We start from the raw sequence: 20,693 nt of genomic DNA on the forward strand, positions 1-20,693 counted from the left end.
CGAGACAGGGTTTCTCTGTGTAGCCCTGGCTGTCCTGGAACTCACTTTGTAGACCAGGCTGGCCTCGCACTCAGAAATTCGCCTGCTTCTGCCTCCCAAGTGCTGGGATTAAAGGTGTGCGCCACCACGACCGGCTGAGACCCTGTCTCAAAATACATGGTGAAGAGCAATGAGGAGGATGTGTGGTGCTGACCTGTGTCCTCCACAGACGCATGTATGCACGTATGTGTGAGCACACATACACAGGAAAAAAAAAGATTCAATGCATGTAAAGATCTCGGGCACCAGAGGGAAAGAGACAAGAGCTTGTCTGTGAGAACCAAGGGAGAGAAAACCAAGGGAGAGAAAACAAAGAAGAGAAGGAGAATTTTGTGTCCCAGTTTTGCAGCCAGACGTCCTGGAGATGCATCCTGGCTCTGCCATTGTCCACCTCTGTTGCCTCAGGTGGGTGACATGTCCCATTTGCTGCACTCTGAGCATTACCGAATGCTTTCTTGAAGGTCACTTGGAGGAGAGGATGGGACCATCTAGGTACAGCTCACCTCAGTCACAGGAATATAATTATTTAGGCTAAATAATTATAGCCTAAATTCACATGTGAACTACACCATTACAAGAAATGGGTGTGAGCCAGAGACATGACTTAGAGGTTACATTGTGGCTCATAACCATCTATAATAGAATCTGATGCTCTCTTCTGGCACACAGGTGTACACGCAGAGAGAGCACTCGTATACATAAAATAAATACACCTTTTTTTTTTTTAAAGGATCGTAATAAAGAAGTCTGCCCAGAAGGAAGCAGTCACTTTAGCAGCGTTTCTTTCCCAGCACTGAGACTATGAGATAAACAATTAGTAAACAGAACTATTATTACTCCCTAGTCTTTGCACATTTTAAAAAAGACTTATTTATTTTATGTATATGAGTACACTGTAGCTGTCTTCAGACACACCAGAAGAGGACATTACAGATGGTTCTGAGCCACCATGTGGTTGCTGGGATTTGAACTCAGGACCTCTGGAAGAGCAGTCAGTACTCTTAACCACTGAGCCATCTCTCCAGCCCCATCTTCACACATTTTGAACATGAACATATGAATAAGTACTAAATAGCAGGGAAAATCTAGTCTGGGCACTGTGGTGGAAACCTATAATCCCAGTACATGGGAATGTGGAGCATGACGGTCACATGACCAAGGCTAGTCTTGTCTACACAGTGAGTGCAAGGCCAGCCTGCAATCATGAGATGCTACCATAAAATGGGGGGAGCCTCCACCCAGGCTGAGCCCTTTGACCTCTACTCTCCATCTTCCTAACCGGCTGCTGGTCACAGTCTGTGAGAATGTGACTAAAGTCTATCCAATCAGAGCCCTCCCTGAGATGGCAGCTACAGTTCAAAGGGAAGCAGTCCCCGTGGCCCCTCTGACAGGCACAATTGCCTTGAGAAGCGTGGCTGAGCTGCCGTGGTCCTGCACGCTGGCACACAGGGCTGTTCACCCAGGAGACAGGTCTTAATGGTACCGGTCCTGTACACACACCTCTCTGGGCTCCTGCCTTAGGGCTACTGGATAGCTACATTTACTACGGAGAAGGACTGACTAGTGGGAGGAGTGTGCATCAGCTTTGCATGGTAAGTATTCACTGTCCCTGGTACCCTGCCCTTTTCCTATCTATCCATCCTTCATTCCAATCAATAAAGAGCAGTGTGTGCAGAGGACTTTATTCAGTACTTGGGGATATCAGAGTGAGCATAATATTGTTTTTTTCCAGCAAGAACCAAAATAAAGAACAAATTCAAAACTAACTACAATGTGTAATTGGAATTTGTGAATGAGTGCTATGGAGAATACTGCACATGGCTGTGGAGAGGAGGGGCGGCATCTGGTTTAGACAGGGCAGCTTCACTAGAGTCCTGACTTCTCAGCCCTGCAGAGGAAGAGGAGACACTAGGCTGAGGACATAGACCCACGTGGGCAGAAGACACGAACATACGAGGGTCTGTGGCTGTTACAGGAAGCAACCTGCCTTGTTCTGATAGCTGGGCAGAGGGAAGAGGCAGGAGGTGTGGAAGGATATGGACACTGAATACTTCAGGGTCTTAGGAATGGTGACAGGGCCTGACTGGATCCCGACACAGGACTAGACTCAGAAAAGCCAGCTTTCTTGATGTGATCTTGAAGCAAAACCACTGTGGGCTCATAAAAAATGAAACGGAAGGAGGGGACATGGATCTGGGAGTGATGGAGTATGCTGCCAATGGAACAGACACAGATGGATCTGGGACATGCATGGAAACAGAGCCCGTGGGAGCTGGGAGCTGAGTGTGGGGGTAGAGGAGGCAGAAGGGACCAGACGTGACTCCACGTTTCTCACCAGAACAACCAGCAGATGAGAAAATGGGCACAGAGAAGTTAAGGGACTTGCCCAAGCACACAGCTGGCCGATGGCAACTCAGATGGGTCACCTGTACAGCCTTAGTCAAAGTGGGGTACGCTTTTGGGAGCAGGGAACCCTGAGATTTACCTGCTGCTAGTTATTGAAAAGAAGGGTGACAGACTAAGGATAGATAGCTCAGTGATTGAGCCTGTTTGTACAAGCGTGAAGACCCAAGTTCGAATCCCCAGAACCCACATTAAAAAACTGAGCGTGGCTATGTGCACACTAGGAGCCCGAGTGCTATGTGGGTGGAGACAGGATAGTCATTGGGGATTGCAGGCGACCAAGCAAGTTCCAGGTTCAGTCAGAGACCCTGCCTGTAAGGATTAAGGTGAAGAAGTGATAGAGCAGGGTATCCAACACCCTCCGAGCCTCCACGTGCACACAGTTCCTGTGCACACACAGGAGCATACCCTACACACACACAAAAGGGAGCCAAGGAAGAAATTGTGACTTAGGATAACTGAAGCAGGGCAGAGTTGACACAAACATTTTCCTAAGCAACCTGGCTCATCAGATCTCTTTTAGAGCAAGCCTCATGGCTGCCCTCCCTGAGGAGGAGGGAGCACACATACAAGCTGGCGGCTTGGAAGCTGACAGTGTCCAGAGGAGGCTGAGCACACACTACTCCAAAGGCATGGGCCACAGGCACATGCTGTTTATCCAAGTCCAGCCTGTGGCCCGCAGACACATCAGCCCAGAAATAGCTGCCACAGTGACTGGCAAATTCAAGGGCCCCAGCGGATAGCTGGAGTGCCTTTTTCACTTACTCCTGTGACATCTCAGCCCCAGGGGGCAGAAAGGCTTTGGATGATATTTGAACTTAAACATTCAGAAAGCACGCCGGTGTGTACACACAGAGGACAGAGCCACAACTGCAAGAGCGAGATTCCTGTCCTCATAGCACATGCAATCTACACTCAGTGACCTAGAGCTCCAAAGAACTAGGAGATGGGTATGTAGTTCACAGCACCACACAACACGAAGTAATATGGCATGCTCTTACCCATGACTCTTTACTGACTGCCTGAGCCCAGTGGCTCTCCTACCTCAGAATCTTATTAGATACTTGGTTCAGGATCAGAAAAGATAAAGTGGCATATACTTAGAATGGTGCCCTCTATACAACCATGGCTAGGCACATGCTACTGAGAGTAAGCTAACTAGTGAGAGAGTGATGTCCATCCTCCACTTGGGACCTGCAGCCCTCAGACGCTCAGCCTGGCATGGTGACGATTTGTAACAAGTGCATTGTGCAGCCGTAACCTCCCCAGGGTGAGATGATTCATTTGGGTACCTAGCAAAACGTAAATGATTGATGACTGACTACACAATGAATGGGCATTAAAGAAGAGAGAGAAGGTTAAGGGCAGTGAAGGGGGAAAGAATGTGAGAGGAAGGCAGCCAGCTCTGTCATACCACCAGAGACAGCTACACTGAACTGGGATGCTCTGGGGCCTGGGCTGAGGGTGGATCCCATGGCTTTGGGTCACAACAACCTGAGTTAGAACTCTGACCTTTCCAGCAGCTAACTCGGTGTACAGTTCTTAATTTCTCTGAGCTTAAGCTTGCTAAACCAGAAAATGAGGCCCCTTGCCCCCTTTTCTAGGCATGATGATTAAACAGGATTGTGTGTGCGCACGTTTGTGACCCGTGTGCACATGTGTGCATGTATCACACTCATACATACAAAGCCTTGTCACTTCCATCTTCCCCTTTCACATCTCAACTTCAGCTCCTCTGTGTGGTTAAATGTGACTGACAGAAGTGTGTGGTCACCCACTGGGCCTCTGCTGGCCCATCCCAAGCAGGGAGGAGAGGAGTCTGTGGTCCAGTGGACCAAGCTACCCCTGAGATCCAGCATCCATGCTGAGACCCAGCATCTAATACAACAATCTCACTTCCTCTAGCACACAACGGGGGCTGACATCTCTATACAGATTCCTCCTCAAGGCAGCATGGTGGAGGTTCTCAGCTGCCTGAGATCAGCCAGGCCTCTGGCTTTTAGGGGAGATGTGGGGCTGGAAAGGAGGAGAAAAGGGCTGGGGGAAGGGCCATAGGACTCACCCTGTTGATCTGTACCTCAAGAGCCAATGTGCTTATGTGAGTTTGCTTCTTAGAGAACCTTCCTGTCTTTGAAGCCACCCTTCTCAGGCCAATACAGCTACAGCCAGTGGGAGGCCAAGATGGTGGCAATGGCCAGGTGCTCATCCCAGAGAAGGCTGAGAGGACAGAAGAAAAGGGGAAGAGAATCCTGCCTACTGGCCCACAACATAAAGCCCTTGTCCAGGCCCAGGGACATCCTCAGCTCAGAAGCACCGGCTACAGGAGCTTATGTAGGGGCAAACGTTGAGGCTCTGTGCTGGACCACAGGTTCCTCGCAGCATCCGCCTCCTGCCTGCTATAACTGATCCCAGCTGGCCCTTCCCACTTCCTTTAACAACTTCCAACAGGAAAATTGCTGAAGGGGGAAAAAGTGGCTCCTGGCCAGCGGGTTCTGAAGTCATTTCCCTAGTTGCAGCCAGAAACCCAAGCTGTGATGTTCAGACTTAACCTGTGGGGCAAGGGTGGCTGGAAACGGTCAGTAATGAAGGGGTGGGGTTTGCCTCTGACCCATCTCTGGGCCCCCACTTGCAAGCAGGCTGCTGCCTTCTCCTTTGCATCTCTTCAGCAAACCCATTCTCTGCCTGTTCACCAGTGGGAGCTTTGTTTTCCATAAAAGAATTCCAATATCCAACCTTCCTCCCTAGCTCTCACACATGCTTCAATTACCCTCCTCAAGTCAAACCCACGCCCTCTGCTACACACACACAGAGCTCCTGAGCTGGCCCAGGCTCCTCCCAGCCTTTCTCCCTTGTATCTTAGGAGCACAGCTCTGGCTTTTTCCAGCCTCAGGGTCCCCACAGATACCGTTTCCTTGTCTTGGTGCTCTTCCTGCCCTACTCGGGATGAACAACGACTTCCCTGGTGTTGCCTGATGTCTTTCTGACGTGGACTTTCCTTGACTGCCTGGGATGAGTCTGTCTTAGCATCATACATCTCATGCTGGCTTCCATTAGAGCACCTTATGTCAACTCTCAAGTTGTGTTTTACCCAAACCTGGAGCCCATGAGGCAGAGAGTGTCACAGCATCTAATCTCTTGGCTTAGGCACTCTTAGGCAGACACAAGAGCTGTACAGCTCAAGTGTAGTAACAGCCCAACATGCACATACTTTTAACACTCTTGATATCGAAGTGGTTCTCAACCTTCCGAATGCTGTGACCCTTTTATACAGTTCCTCCTGTTTTTGTTATCCCTGCAAGCATAAATCATTTTGTTACTACTTTGTAACTGTAATTTTGATACTGTTATGAACATAAGGTAAATATCTGATATGTGACCCCTGTAAAAGGGTCATTTGATATCCCACCCCAAGAGATCACAACTCATAGGTTGACAATCACTGATATAGAACCTTGAAGAATTCAGTTTGTCTGTGTATCTAAGACAGTGTCCCCACACTGGAGGGGACAGAGCCTTCACATCATTGAGGTTCTATTAAGCAAAGCATCTGTCCAGGATCCGCACTGGTGTGGGGAAAGAAGAGGAATCCAAGATTTCCAGGTAAGAAAAGCCATAGCAGGCTGGGCGGTGGTGGCGCACGCCTTTAATCCCAGCACTTGGGAGGCAGAGGCAGGCGGATTTCTGAGTTCAAGGCCAGGCTGGTCTACAAAGTGAGTTCCAGGACAGCCAGGGATACACAGAGAAACCCTGTCTCGAAAAAAACAAAACAAAACAACAACAACAACAAAAAAAAAAAAAAGGAAAAAAAGAAAAGCCATAGCTGTGGGTGCAGGGGTGAAGCCACTCCCCACCACTGCCCCTAACCACCTGCAGCAGTCAGGAGAGCAGGCCCTGGGGGAGTTGAGACTGATGAGCTGGCCCTGTCCCTCACCGGATGAAGCCCTTGGGGGGTGCAGGCTGCTGTGCACCTCATCTGGGCAGCATAGTAGAGCTAGCCCTGATGGTGAAGGCACAGGTGGGCCAGCCCCGAGGGTGTGAGAGTGGAAGAGCTGGTCCAGCTGCTCACCTTCTGCAGCACCAGGGAAAGTGGGCCCAGATCCTTGACTAAGCAGCACAGTGGAGCTGGCTCTTAGAGGCTTGGGTGTGCCTGAGCCTCCAAGAGCTGACCCTGCCCCTTGCCAATGGTCGCACTGGGTGACCTAGCTGGAGCAGTGCTGGAGAGGTTCCTCTGGTGGTGTAGATAAGGGAGAGTCAGCACACTGACCAGCTCAGCTGCCACCCAGGCCTAGATCCAGGGCTCTGAGTTGCCCCACACCAAAATTTATACAATCCACAAATGGTTGGGGCATGTGAAAGTGCCAGTCTTGCTGACCCAAAGCTGCAGGATCTCCATGACACAGAACAACAAGATAACCAGGAGGCACAGTAAGGATCCAATACTGATGGTGTCACAGAAGCCTGAGATCTCAAACACAACTAATGACTCACTACAACGAACATTTGTAAGTGAAGATGTGTGGACAGAGGGGTATACTGTGGAACACACTGTGATATAACAGCTTCCATGATGAGATGTTTTCTATGCTTTCATTGTTTGTTTGTTTGTTTTGGGTTGGTGTGTGTGTGTGTATGTAAGTGCGTGTATGGTGTATGTGTATGTGGGGTGTGTGTGTGTGTGTGTGTGTGTATGTGTGTGTTTTATTTTCGGGGAAAGGTTATAAGGACAAAGAGCAGATGTGAGTGAGTGGGGAGATGAGTGGGACTGGGGCACATGATGTCAAACTTACAAAGATTCAATAAAAAGTGGTTTTTTTTTTTTTTAAATCTTAAAATAAAATAAAAGAAGAGGCACAGCAGCCTCTGAGCTGTGGAGGGCTGGGACACACTCAGGTGACATTCTGACTAGGGTTCTGTCAACTTGATCCAAGCTAGAGTCATCTGAGAGGAGGGAGACTCAACTGAGAAACCGTCTCTGTAAGACTGGGCTGTAGACACGACTGTAGGTCATTTTCTTAATTAGTGACAGATATGGGAGGGCCCAGCCCATTATGGTTGGGGCCACCCATGGGTTGGGGGACCTGGGTTCTATAAGAAAGTGGGCTGAGCAAGCCAGGGGAAGCAAGCCAGTAAGCAGCACCCCTCCACGCATGGCCTCTGCATCAGCTCTTCCAGGTTCCTGCCCTGCTTGAGGTCCTGTTGTGATTTCCTTCAATGATGAACAGTGATGCGAAGTGTGAGACAAATGAACCCGCTCCTCCCCAAGCTGCTTTTGGCCATGGTGTTTCATCACAGCAACGGTGACCCTAGCTAAGACAGGTAAGGACAAATGAGTCCCAGTGCTCAGTCGCCTCCACGCGCATGTGAACTAGTTAAGTAATAATTAACTTTTTGAGGCAATGTCTTGCTATGTAGCCCAGGTTATCCTTGAAATTATGTAGCCTTGGCTAGACTCCAAATCATGAACTTCCTACTCCACCTTCCTGCATCCTAGGATTAAGGGTGCGTGCTATCGTGTGGTCCTGGCTTGACATCCCTTTATCTTTACCCACCAAGAAAGACACTGTTGCCTGGAAAGTGACCATAAACACTGTCCAGCCCTGTGGCATCAAGTTAAGGTGATGGCTAGCTCACCCTAGGGAGGCAACCTTGTACTTCCTATGGCCTGATACATACATGATCTTGCTTATGTCTTCCTCCTGCCATAAAGCCGTGAAGAGCTACAGTCAGAACAACATTCAAAAGGTGGAAGGGACAAATTCTACCACAGAAAGACCCCCACCCACTCAGGAGGCTTCAGGAGATGCCCTAAGACACATCACCCTGTGGTGAGATGTCAAGGCTGGACCCTTCAGCTGCTAGGCATTCTAGACCTGGTGTGCAGAGGGCCAGAGAGATGCTGAGGAACCTCAATACGCCCAACCTCTGTCCCCACTGATTGTTATCCATTTCTACCACCCTTGGACCAGAAAAGGCTTGCCAAAGGCTTCCCACCTGCCAGATGCCCCGGGGCTAGGTAGGTACAGAGCTTTTTCAGGTACATGAGGCTTCTGTGGGCACAGGCTCACAGGTTTATTCATATGCTGATGTCACGGTGAGCACCTGTGTAAGCAAGTGGTCTCATCCAAACACAATCATTCATAATGACGGATCTCTTCCTCCCTCCCTCCCTTCCTTCCTCTCTTCAGGTGTTGAGGGACTCTGTGTGTGTGTGTGTGTGTGTGTGTCTGGATGTGTGTCTGGGGGAGGTCTCTCAGGGGCGGAGGGGTAAGGAGTAGGGGGAGAAGGGATGTCTCTGTTCCTACCGCAGCAGGCTAGCCGTCCCTTTAGCTTCGCCAGCTGCTCTTTCTAGGGAACAGCCCCCTACCTATCACTGAGCTGCATCCCCGGCCCACTGTCAGACATCCTGAAGAATTCTCTCACTATTGTGCTGTAAAAGAATGAGGTGGCTTTTCTGGATTTACACAAAGGCGAGAATAAGACTGACATCATGCAGAATTCATACTGCACGATCCCATTATAGCAAACAAAAGGCAGGAAGGGAACACGCGGGAGCTGTCAAGTGTCCATGAGTGCAGGAAGGGAACATGCGGGAGCTGTCAAGTGTCAATGAGTGCAGCGTGCATGGAGAGTCCTGGCCAGGGTACCTGGCAACTGCAAACAAGGTGCTTATCTCAGAGCACAGGCACAGGGAGGCCTCCACTCGCTCCCTCCATAAACAACCCCTGCCACTGCACGGGGTGGAAAGCACCTGGAAGGTGCTCTGTGTCTCTCAGCATCCACGGGCCTCTAATTTGTGCCCCATCACTTCCTGCGTGGGATAAGCGACAGGAGCAAACACAAAGAGGTGAAAACACGCAAGGCTGACGCATGAAAAGCCACTGGCGAAGAAACCTGGCTTGGGCCTGTGAGGCGAAGATGTGCTTGTGGGGGACGGGGGTCCCAGCTGTGCCCACAGGACAAACACAGGACATGTGTTCCCCAGGAGACCAATGGGAAAGCGTTGAGAAGACCTTTCTGAAGGACAATGGGACTGAAGTCACTGGAGGAAGACATACAGCAGAGGCACGGACCAGCCTGGTTGAGGGCTTCAGTGACAGAGGCAGCGCGGTTCCAGGAAGCCTCCCAACCGCCTCACAGGACACAACTCTACTGCTCTGGCTTCCCTGTCTCTCAAAGCCTGAGGAGAAGGCTGAAAAAAACTATCTGAACCCTTCCCGATATGGGTAAACTGAGGCTCAGAGGGAAGAAGTGACCTGCTCTGGGATACACAGGGAGAGAAGATCGAGAGGCCCTTGGGACACGCACAGCACCTCAGATTCTGGGTGCCCTCACACCCACACATCAGCGACCACAGAACTCAGGGATGTTCAGCTCCTGTTGGAACGTAGCCCCAACAGCAAGCCCGAGGGCCTTCAGAGGGCGTGTTCAGCCAGGGAGCCATAGAACGTGTAACTCCCATCCAGAACAAGGGGCAGAAGATGCTACACTGCCTGGCCGACTGACCCTGTCACGTTCATATGCACTGGGGACCATTTTTTAGGGGGGGTAGAGGGGAGCTGACTTCTGTGTCTGTACTCCTCAGAAGAGACTCTTTCCAGCTCAAACTTCAGAGTCAAGCAAACGGGGTTCTCTCTAGAAGGATCTACATTACTACAGAGACCTCTAGCCAGCTTCCTGGAGAGGCTGACAGGTTCTGGGACCTCCCCATGGCAGGCTAGGATGCTGAGTGAGGGTTGGAGTGACCTCATGAGGGCATCAACAGGACCTCAGTAAGAGTCAAGTTGTCTTTCCAACCCTTTGGGGATTTGTTAGCTTCCTTTAACAGTAGGTGGGCCAAGGTACTAGGGCAGGCAGGCCAGGCAGATCATGCTACTTAGCTTCTAGTGCCCATGACCTAGGGCCAGTCTGGCACAGTAAGAAGCATGCGATTGTGTTAAAGGGCCAGGCCTCCTGCAGGGTGGAGGGCTCAGAAGGACTGAGAGCCCTGGTCTTTATGCAGAGTCCATATGCACAGACACATCACTGCTTAGGAACACCCAGAGAATGGATGGAAAAGAGAGGATCCTTACTATTGCTTAACAAGCTATTGACGTGGGGAGACAGGGTGGAAGACAGCACCTATCCACACATGAAGATGGGCAGGACATAATCTCTGCTTGAGCAGCTGGCTTCTGAGTGGTCAACTGTCTCCAGGTGAGAGGTCACAGGCAGCAGGCAGTGTTCCTGTTTTCTCACCCCCACCCTCTGTTCCTAGAGCCCTCTGTCCCGAGGGACACTCTGGTTCCCATCATGCACTCGGCCTTGGGGCCTGGTGGCCCATCCGCTCCTCAGATCCACAGGAGCACACAGCTCCTCACTGCTCACTGAGCACACAGCTCTGCTAAGTCATTTGGGACTTCGTGATTCAGCCAGGGCTTGACTCAGCACCAGCTACAGCTCGGCCTTGCTGGGAGGCCTCTAACCCAGCAGCCACCACACGGCACACTCCAAATTATCAGCCACCGCCCTGGGCACACTGGGCCCCATCCCCCAAAGATAGTCTCCCAAGGTCTTGGGGCATAAAACCGGCTGCCAAGTATATCTTCAGAGAGCAAAGAGGTGAAAGGCACACTCAAGAATCCAGCATATTGGATTGAGCCATGCACAAGTCTGTCCTTGTCGCCAGCTCTGTGAACATGCCTGAACTGCTGTGTTCTCATTTGGAGGTACCGACATAGATGCCAGGGATGAGGGAGGTACAATGAGACTCGGGAGACAGTGGCAGCATGGGGACAGCTTGCTTCTGTATAGTCTCCAAATCTATATACTTAAATCTGTGTCCACACTGCATGTCCAACCTCCTTCCTGTATGGCAGAAGACTGACTGATGAGCAGGACGGTGGGCGAGGAGACAGACAGAGATTGTAGCTCATTATACTCTGTGTATATGCTAGATGCACCCACGTGTGTGTGGGCGTGCAACTTTTATCGTTCAAGGAGCCAGTTGCAAAAGGCAGTTTCCCCCAGGCTTCTTCCAGCCCACCCTTTCTGGCTACAATGTGGACCACGCTACACATGAAGGTAACTGGGGCCTAGGATCCACTCACTCCCCAACCCCGTGACAGGACAGGCACATTTCCACCCAGGGATATCTCTTTGGGAAAATCCCAGAGCATTTACAAAGAGTGTCACAGCAAAACTGGTTACTGTCACGTCTAATAGCCAATGGCTGGAGTTGGCTTTTGTCTGGTAACTTATCACACCCACTCAGGAAACATTAATAAAGAAACAATAAATAAGACACAAAAGTGTGAAGCAACAAAAGGAACACACTGGGTTAACCGTCAAATGATGAGAGTAAAACGTGAGATTATTCTAGATGGTCCCCATGGGTACTGTCCTGCAGAAGTACCAGATGAGTGGTACTTCTTACATTCCAATCTGGCAACCACACTTGAAACCCAAAACCAACCAGCCAACCAACCAAACAAACAAAAAACCGGCTGAGCACAGGGACTCACGCTTATAATCCAGCGTTTGGGAGGCAGAGGCAGAAAGATCGTCCCAAGTCTGAGGCTACCCTGCTGGTCTACATATAGAGTCCCAGACCAGCCAGCGATATATGGCAAGACCCTGCCTCAAAACCAATCAACCAATCAACTACACCAAATAGACAGAGGAGAGTAATTTTAATGTTATAAACATATGTTCAAACATATGTCCCTTCAACATGTCACAGACAGGAAAAGTCACACACAAAGTAATTTTATACTGTTTCTTTGGTACCCAGGCTTTAGACTACAGCTCTCATCTCTAAAGGTGCAGGTATGGGGCTACCTGAGACCAGTGGCTGGCTGGTCCTAACCCCTTAGAAATGGGGGCAGGAGGGATACGAATCTCAAAGGGTTGTTTAGTTTTGTTTTCCTGAGTGGCAGCCAGGCAGGATACCCTTCCCTTGTTCTGTTTGCCTCAGAGCCCACACTGAATGGACTTAACTGTAAGCACTAGCAAGGGTTAGAACTGATGCAGGAGATTGTATGAGGGTCGGTCTTTCCCATTTTATGAGACTTGACCTGGTAAAGCACAGCTCCCACCTGGCCGCTTCTGTCAGCTCTGTGAGTGTCGCTCTGTACGCTGACATTGCCCTGTACCCTGACGCCGCCCTGCACCCTGACATAGCCTCCAAGGGCACTGTTGGCTAAGAGGTAAGGTGAGGTTGGGTGGGATGTGGACAAATGGAAAAAGATGGACTGAAGGAGACGATGCAGTTTAGGCAGTCGGGAGAGGACACTGAGCTGAGCTCAGGCTCTTGTTTCCCAATCCCATGGCTGCCACCTGCCAGCTGTGTGTCCTCAAGTATGACAGAAGAATGGCAAGACCTTCTTTATAGAACTCTGAGTAGAGTGAGATCACCTAGTTTCCTTTATTATATGCATAAGTGCTTTGTTTGCACGCATGTGTGTGCATCGTGACTGTGGAGGCCAGAAGAGGGCATCTGATCCCCTGGATCTGAAGTTACAAATGGCTGTGAGCCACTGTGTGGGTCCTGGGTCCTGGTACTGAACCCAGGTCCTCTGCAAGAGCAGTAACTGTTCTTCTTAAGTTCTGGGCCATCTCTCTAGCCCCAAGGTTACAATGTCACAGTACTAAATACAATAATGTCTGTCATAGAGTCAAGAATTCCAGGAAAGGTCATTGTCATGATGATCAAATGAATGGCAGTTTGGTGGGGCTGTCCCAGCTTATGTGTCAATGGCACCTGGGGCACTTGCTATAGCCACAGGTACCCTGGGTTGCTCCTGGTTGCTGCTGTTCCCCAGCTTGCATGCCATCCTCTGCCCCTTCCCAAGAGCAGAGCATTTCCCACCTCCATCTCAGCCATTCTCAAGTTTGGATGTGGTCCCCCCTCATCCCTCTTGCCCTGGCCTGGGTTTTGCCACATACCTGCACCACCTCAGGCCTCACGTTGAAGATGTACAGCCAGTCACTGAAGCGTGGGTAGCTGTTGAGCTCGGCGGTCCTGTCGCTCGGGGTCACGCTAAGCTTGCTCTGCTGCTGCTTGCAAATGTATCGCACCAGCTTTGCCTGTGGGAAGTCCAGCAAAGAAAAGGTCACCTTTATGGGGAGCACAAGCATGTGGCAGCCATGTGCCCTCTGGGGGGAGCTCAGGCAGATGCCACGGATATGCTGAGAACAGAGATGGTAGGTCATGGGGAACCCCCTTGCTGTCTGTTATTCACGGTGAAGAAAATAGGTAGAGGAATTAGGAGAGTCTGGCCACAGCATGGAGCTCCATCCTCGCTGAGGCCGGCCAACTACACTGCCTTCAAAACCAGTCCTGCAACAGGAAGGGTCATGACTAGTCAGAATAGGAGCAAGCTAAACAGAAGCCAGCCTTCCTGTTTGGGGCACAGATATGGATAACTGATAACAAGAAAGGGCTATGAAGGGAAACTTGGAAAGATGGGGCAACCTTCCAATTGTGATTAGATAATCTGGGTTGGGGCAAAGGGTCTTCCCTCATATGTGAGTGTGTGTGTGTGTGTGTGTGTGTGTGTGTGTGTGTGTGTGTGTGTGATGATAATAGAGCCACCCTTAGAGAGTTTAAGAGATAAGCTCTCAGCCCATCACTGCACAGAAAAGCATCAACATGGTAGCTGTGACTGGGAGGGGACTGGACTGGAGTCTCCACACAAGCTATTGGGGATTTAAACAAAAGGATATCAGAAAATTCCAGACACATGGACCTGGTGTTTCCCAAGGGAACAATGTCCAAAGCATTCAAAAGGCTCAAGCAAGATAAGCTTGAACAAGGACAGACTGACCCAGGTCAAGCACAGAGTTCTGACCAGCACTGAGGAACACAGAGCAGAGGCAAGACACACAAGAGAGCACAACTAGGACCTGCTTGAAGAGGAGGCTCCTCCAGCTGAGGCGATCCAGCAGGGTCCACAGAGGGGAGGGCACCAGCAACCAGAGAGAACAAGGAAAGCCCGGGGTATCTAGTGAATATGAGAATTGTGGAGACCACCAGGCTACTCTAACTTTCAATATTTCTCCCAAACAGCAAACAACAAAAGCTTGCCTGAACTAAGTATACTGAACTAGAATATTGGACCCCCACAAGTAACACGTTAAGCCCCCCCCCCCCACCATGAAGGCAGGGCCTGTATCCATCTCACCCATTTCCGCCCTCTCATGCCCGGTACTGCACCTGGGTGTGACTTGGGCTCCCAATGGCAGAGGAAGGAAACCCCAGGGTTCTAATCTCAGGATTTCTACTCAGTCTCTTCCTCCACTCTAAGTGGCTTGCAAACCACACCTTCAGAGGGTTGACCAGAGGCAGGCCTACCTATCAGATAGCTGTGAGAACTCAAAACTACCCTTTTCCACACTGATGAAAGAGGCGGCTAGGCTCCTAATGTTAACAGTATCGTCAATAATAGCCATCCATCCCAGTGAGGGGCCCACAGGCTGGACCTCTGGGGGATGATTAATAACACCTGTTTTACATAGGACTTTGGCTGTGGCCAACTGATGTGGGGAAGCGCCAGCCTGCCCTAAGCCTGAGCCAGTCTGTGGGTCTCCAGTTCCACTTCTCTGCCTTCCCCAAGCCATGTTCAGCCCCTCGCTCATCTTTGTGCCAGTGACCCTCTTGCCATGAATCCCTGGACCTAGGCTAGGCGTCCGCGCCCCTTCCTCCTGGAAGCCTCTAGGCCCTCACCCAGGTGACTCTAAGTCCTTCCAGCTGGTCTGGCTCTCTTCTTTTAGGTTACAAGTTCTGCATAGCCACAGGTCTAGTCTGCATCTCTGAGTACCATCAGATGCCCAGAAGCCTGGCACATGGCCTGGGCCTCACAGCCACACTCATTCCATACCCTACCACCAAGCTATACTTTAGTCTTCATCTGTTTTATAAAGATATTGGAGTTCTGCTAAGTATCGCAAAGCAGGCCATGGGCAGGGCTGTGCAACACTGCCAGTGGGGCCTGAGCTGAGTGAGGAACATGGCAAGTCCCTGCTGTGCTATGACTGCTGGCAGCTCTGGGGTCCTGGAGCTGCTGTCTCCTGAGAACTCGCTTACTGAGGAGCAGTGCTCTATCCTGCCCAGGCAAAACAGCAGCAGCTGGTGTGTTAGGGTTCCCATCCCAGGGAGATGGGGCTGCTCTCACTTTCTGTGAAAGTTAGTGCAGTCTCGGAAGCACCAAATGGCCACTTTCTGAGACAAACCGCAGCAGGGCCTGCCAGCCAAGCCCAGGGGGTGTGCCAGGGGACCTCACATCGATGGTGTCATTTCCTCTCTGCCACAAAACCCACAAGATCTGCATTTTCCGGAATTTAAAAGCACCAGAGGTTCCAGCAGGGTGGCCGCCAACAGAGCTAAGAGTCGTCATCGCTAGGCCCCACAGGTAGGGCCTCGGTCTGCCCACCTTGACAGCCATTTGCATCAAGAGTACTTGCCCCACTGTTCTCCACACAGCTAGGTTTACAGAGTGTAAAAGCTCTGGTGAGCCCACAAACAAGTTGGCAGGTCCTGTATACAGCAAGCACTCACTAAGGTCCACTCTTTGCTCAGAGCTTTGACAGTTAGGATCAAAGATCTTAGAGAAAAGCCCCAGGGCTCAGCCTCAACCTCAGAAATGCAGCAACACGTGGAGGCTGATGCTGTCGAACTACCTACAAGAATATTTGGAACTGGCAAGAAAAATGCAAGTCCCACAGTGTAACTGCAAGCTACTCAGGCCACCCTTGAAGACCACCAGGACATGAGGAAGACTGTTAGCTCTACCTGGGTGGAACTGTCAATGAACTAAATCCTGTCCATTCAAAATATTGTAAATATGGGCTGGAGAGATGGCTCAGCAGTTAGGAGCGCTTAGGGCTCTTGCAGAGGACCTGAGTTCAGTTCCCAGCACCCGTGCCAGGAAGCTAACAATTGTCTGGGGCTCCTCTAGCTCCAGAGGATCCCAGGCCTCTGACCTGTGAGGATACAAGCACTCATATGCACATACCCAGACAGGCGCGCACAAGTGCACGCGCGCACACACACATGCACGCACGCATGCAATCAAAAATAAGCCAGGCTTGGTGGTGAACATTTTTAATTCCAGCGTTCAGAAGGCAGAAGCCAGTGGATCTCTGAGTTAAAGGGCAGCCAGGGCTACACAGAGAAACCCTGTCTCAAAATAACTAGACCAAACCAAACCAGACCAAACCAAACCAAACCAAACCAACCAAACACAAAAAAAGACACAGGGACATGGGGGAAGACTGAGCTCTGAGACCACAGGCTGGCCATAAAGTCCCTCACTGCCTCAGTTCCCTGTGGAAAAACACAGTCAAGGGATTCCCAGTGCCAGCCTCAGTCACAATAGGGTTGATGTACCTGAAAGGCGAAACTGTGTAGCCTGAGCCAGGGCAGTGGTGAATACCTGTACTCCCAGCACGTGGGAGGAGAGAGTTCAACATCATCTTTGGCTATATAGTAAGTGTGACACCTGCCTGAGCCACATGGGACCCTGGGGGTGGGGTGGGGGACCACACCAAATAAATTGCCTGAGCAGGGAAATGCTTGCTCAGTGATGGTTAGCATCCTTGCCAGGTGGTCTTCAGGTCCTCTTTCATCACCTCAATGGCAAGGACTATAGCAGTGGGTGCTTGCCCATCTCTGGAGTTGCCCCTCTCTGGGGTAAGAGCTAAAGGCAACAAAAGCTACTGTTGACCTCAGAATAATGTTTGGGATAACAGATCAGGAATGTTTAAGCATAGTGTGTGTTGTGATCTATGTTCTTCTAAGTATGTAGATATATCACTTCTGTGTAAGTATGCACACCCGTGCTTAGAGCCAAAGGCAGACCCTTGTCTTCAATTTACTTTTCTACTTTATTTTTTGAGACAGGATCTCTCACTAACCCTGGAGCTCACTGACTCAGCTGGACTGGCTGGACAGTGAGCTAGGGAGAGCCATTGGTCCCTGCTCTCCCCTGAACACTGGGGTTACAGATGTACACCACTGGATCCAGTTTTTACAGAGGTGCTGGAGATCCAAACTCAGCAAGTGCTTTGCTGACAGAGCCACTTTCCTGGGGCCAGGTTCATTTACTTTCAAAAATAGGAAGGCCAAAAGTAGGCTTGCCTAGGTACCTCTGGTTTCTTCTCTCCCCTTGGCACCAGACAGTACGACTCTGGGAGGGTATAGATCGTGAGGATGCTGCTTGCCCAGGTGAGTACCTGTACGTGAGAATTTTGATCAAGCTCACACGTTACCTGCTACATCCTCATTGCTCTGGGCATGACCCAGACCAAGCCTCTCAAAGAGAAGACACCAAGAACAAATGTATCTTATATGAACCCCATAGGGTGTCTAGATGTCATGGCCAATCCTGGGGCCATGCTGATCTGGAAGTTGGAGCTCTTCTGAGGCTATTATTAAGCCATTCATGGGCTTTGCACAGAGAGGCTGGCTGTAGAGCAGCCCTTGTTGGGGGACTGGCTGATGTCAGATGGAGAAACATACTCCTCACATGCAAGGATCCTCAAAAGCCTCCTGTTTATCTCCAACATCCAACCTACCTGGTTATGGCCCTTGTTCTGTCCTCTGAGGGAGGCACCAGGTCAGGCAGCCCCATAACACCGCCCATGTGGCACAGACTGGATCAGTTTCCCTATCTGCCTGTTCCCTGTGGACTCCTCTGCCAGTGTTCTCTCCAACACCCAGGACATGGCAAGTGCTCAAGGAACAGGAGCCTGTGAGTATCAAGCTTCAGCTCAGCCAGCAAGAACAACTCAGTGCACAGTGGCATAAGGACCTCTGGTACCTCCACAAAAAGCACCTCTTTCCAGAGAGCTGACTCTGCAAATGACATCAGCTCCACCCTAAAGTTGCAGGGCCTAGGATTGTGAAGTCCCTTCTACAGGAGACTTATAAACTAGAGAGATGGGCTGGGAAAGTGGCTCAGATGCTGCCTGTGGCCCAAGTCTCCATGTCCAAATACAGGGCAGGAGATTAAGTCTATGGTAGCAGATATAATCAATGTAGGAATATACAAGGGCCAATGGATGGCAGGAACAGGCTGAGGCCGACACCAGAGTCATTCAGAGGCAGGCTCCCTGGGTTATGAAAATCATGAAATTATGTCAGTGTTCAATTACAAACCTGGCAGTAGGAACCATGCCCCCATTTACATAGTGCCTAACTCCTCTTCCTGGATTCTCAATGGCAATTTTTGGAGGTAGGGATCTTTTTTGGGGTAACATTCCAGTCATCGTACAACTCCAGACCTAGCCATAATAGTAGAGTATCTTTCCCCTCACAAAATAAGCACAAGAAACCAAAAACATTACAGGCTCTTACATACTTAAAAAGATCCTATTATTTTTCTTCATTCTTTTGAGATTGGGCTATAGTTGTGTAGTTCTGTCTGGCCTAGAACTCACTCTGTAGACCAGGCTGGCCTTTATCTCACAGAGATTCGCCTGCCTCTGCCTCCCAAGTGCTGGGATAAAAGGTGTGTGCTACCACACTTGCCTTATTTTTATATATGTGTACATGTTTGTGTCTGTGTTCATATATGGACATGGGGGTCTCTGGGGAGTGTCAGATCTGCTGGGGCTAGAGTTAAAGGTGGCTGTGAAGCGCCCTACAGAAGTGCCAGGTCCTCTCTGCAGAAGTGCTCTTAGCCACTGGACCATCCTCCCGGTTCCCTTCCCTTGCTTTGGCTGGGATGCTCATTTACTCAAAACTAAGCTTAGAACAGCAAAGCTCTGCTGAGCTGGGGTTGCTGAGCAGCTGGCTTGGCTCACTCGCAGGCTAAGGACACCTGCCTACCACACCAGCCTTAGCAGAATGACAAGCTCTTCAGTCACTCAGCACATGCTAAGCCCACGTGACACGGAGCTACATTTTACTATTCCCAGCTCACGAATGACGACACCAAGAACTTTGTTATAATTTTTGAATCACATAGTTACAGCAATGATCTAGTCTGGTGCTCTGCCCCTGAGGACCACATAATCTCCAAAAATATTGACTCCTTGATACTTCAGCTTGGCTGAGCTGTGCTGACCACTCACACTGGGGATAGCACTGAGAAAGACTTGTGACCCAAATCCAGCAATGCCCAGACTGTACCAGGTCCTGTGCATCAAAGCCACAGCATTCGCATATCTCCTAAGTGGCTCTGTTCATACTAGCGGATCACCATCTCTTGTCTGACTTACAATAAGCCTTGAGCTACACCTGATCCCTGGTCCCAAATCAGCTCTAAATTTAGTTAAGCCTGCCATTCCCCTGCCCAGTACCCATAGCTACCCTTCTAAAGTCTTAGCATATCTTCTAGCCAATAGACTAGGTCCCAGCTCACCAGCACCCTTTGTCTTTCCTCCCAATGGTTAGCAACACACACACACACACACACACACACACACACACACACACACTATTAAGTGGATGTCCATAGCAGTTCTTGCTCCAACCAAATTCCTTTCTGCATCTTTCTAACCTCTGGAAGTCAGTAAAGCTGTCATGACCCACTACACCCAGCACAGCTCAATGGTTCCTAAAGCCACTGTCCCTCCTTGCTGCCCCTCTGCCCAGGGAATGTTCCCTTCCAGCTTCCATCTCTCCAAAGCTGGATGCTTCTGGGGACATCCTGCCAGCCCAGCTGGCTAAGTACTCTGGTCCGGCTTCCGTGGCCAACATGTTGCAAAACAGTTTCTGGGAATGCAAGGAGGGCTCGGGGGACTGCCACACAGATGCTGGCTCCACACACAGGCACGGGCTGACCATAGCACTTGGCCCTAGAGGTGGCCCTTGGCTCTCAATCAAACCCTGCAAGGGTCTCAGAAGGGCTGACATTAGCAGTAAATGGGCAGAGTGAGACTATCAGCCAGGGATAGAGAGGTAGGCAGCAGAGAGAACACCAGTGACCCCACACTAAGGTTTTTGCAATAACCTTCCCTGGCGGCTCCTTGGGGAAGCTGCCAGCCCGTGCATTTTTACAGAGACAACCTCCCTGCGAGCCTCTCAACAAGCAATCCTGCCTTGACGTCAAACTCCAAGTCGGGGGAACTTCAAACACAAACAAACAAGTCTGCCCCAGACCACAGTGGAGATGTTCCCAAGGAGGGCTGGCTGGCGGAGAGTGACCACAGCTGGGTGCATGAAGCTTACTCCCCTGTCCACATCTGCCACTGCTGAACTCTGTGACCTGGCTCTAAGCTGTAAATGCAAGGGTCTACCCCACGCTGCTCCCTAGCCCTGTTGGCAGGCG

The 20,693-nt window shown here is 50.5% G+C and overlaps 1 protein-coding gene across 6 annotated transcripts in view; it reads right to left on the bottom strand.

The window, feature by feature from the left end:
* The window catches only part of Ksr1 (kinase suppressor of ras 1), a 132,588-nt gene that overhangs the window by 47,276 nt on the left and 64,619 nt on the right, over positions 1–20,693 (bottom strand). For all 6 annotated transcript variants that reach the window (XR_003838017.1, XM_021177247.2, XM_029483586.1 and 3 more), the window contains exon 2: positions 13,366–13,506. Coding sequence is in view for 5 of the 6 variants with exons in the window: in XM_021177247.2 (XP_021032906.1) it covers positions 13,366–13,506 (141 nt within the window). In the remaining variant the exon portion in view is untranslated. The remainder of the gene's footprint in view (positions 1–13,365; positions 13,507–20,693) is intronic.

The sequence above is a fragment of the Mus caroli genome, chromosome 11 (assembly GCF_900094665.2).
Source record: "Mus caroli chromosome 11, CAROLI_EIJ_v1.1, whole genome shotgun sequence".
NCBI classification, from domain to species: domain Eukaryota; kingdom Metazoa; phylum Chordata; class Mammalia; order Rodentia; family Muridae; genus Mus; species Mus caroli.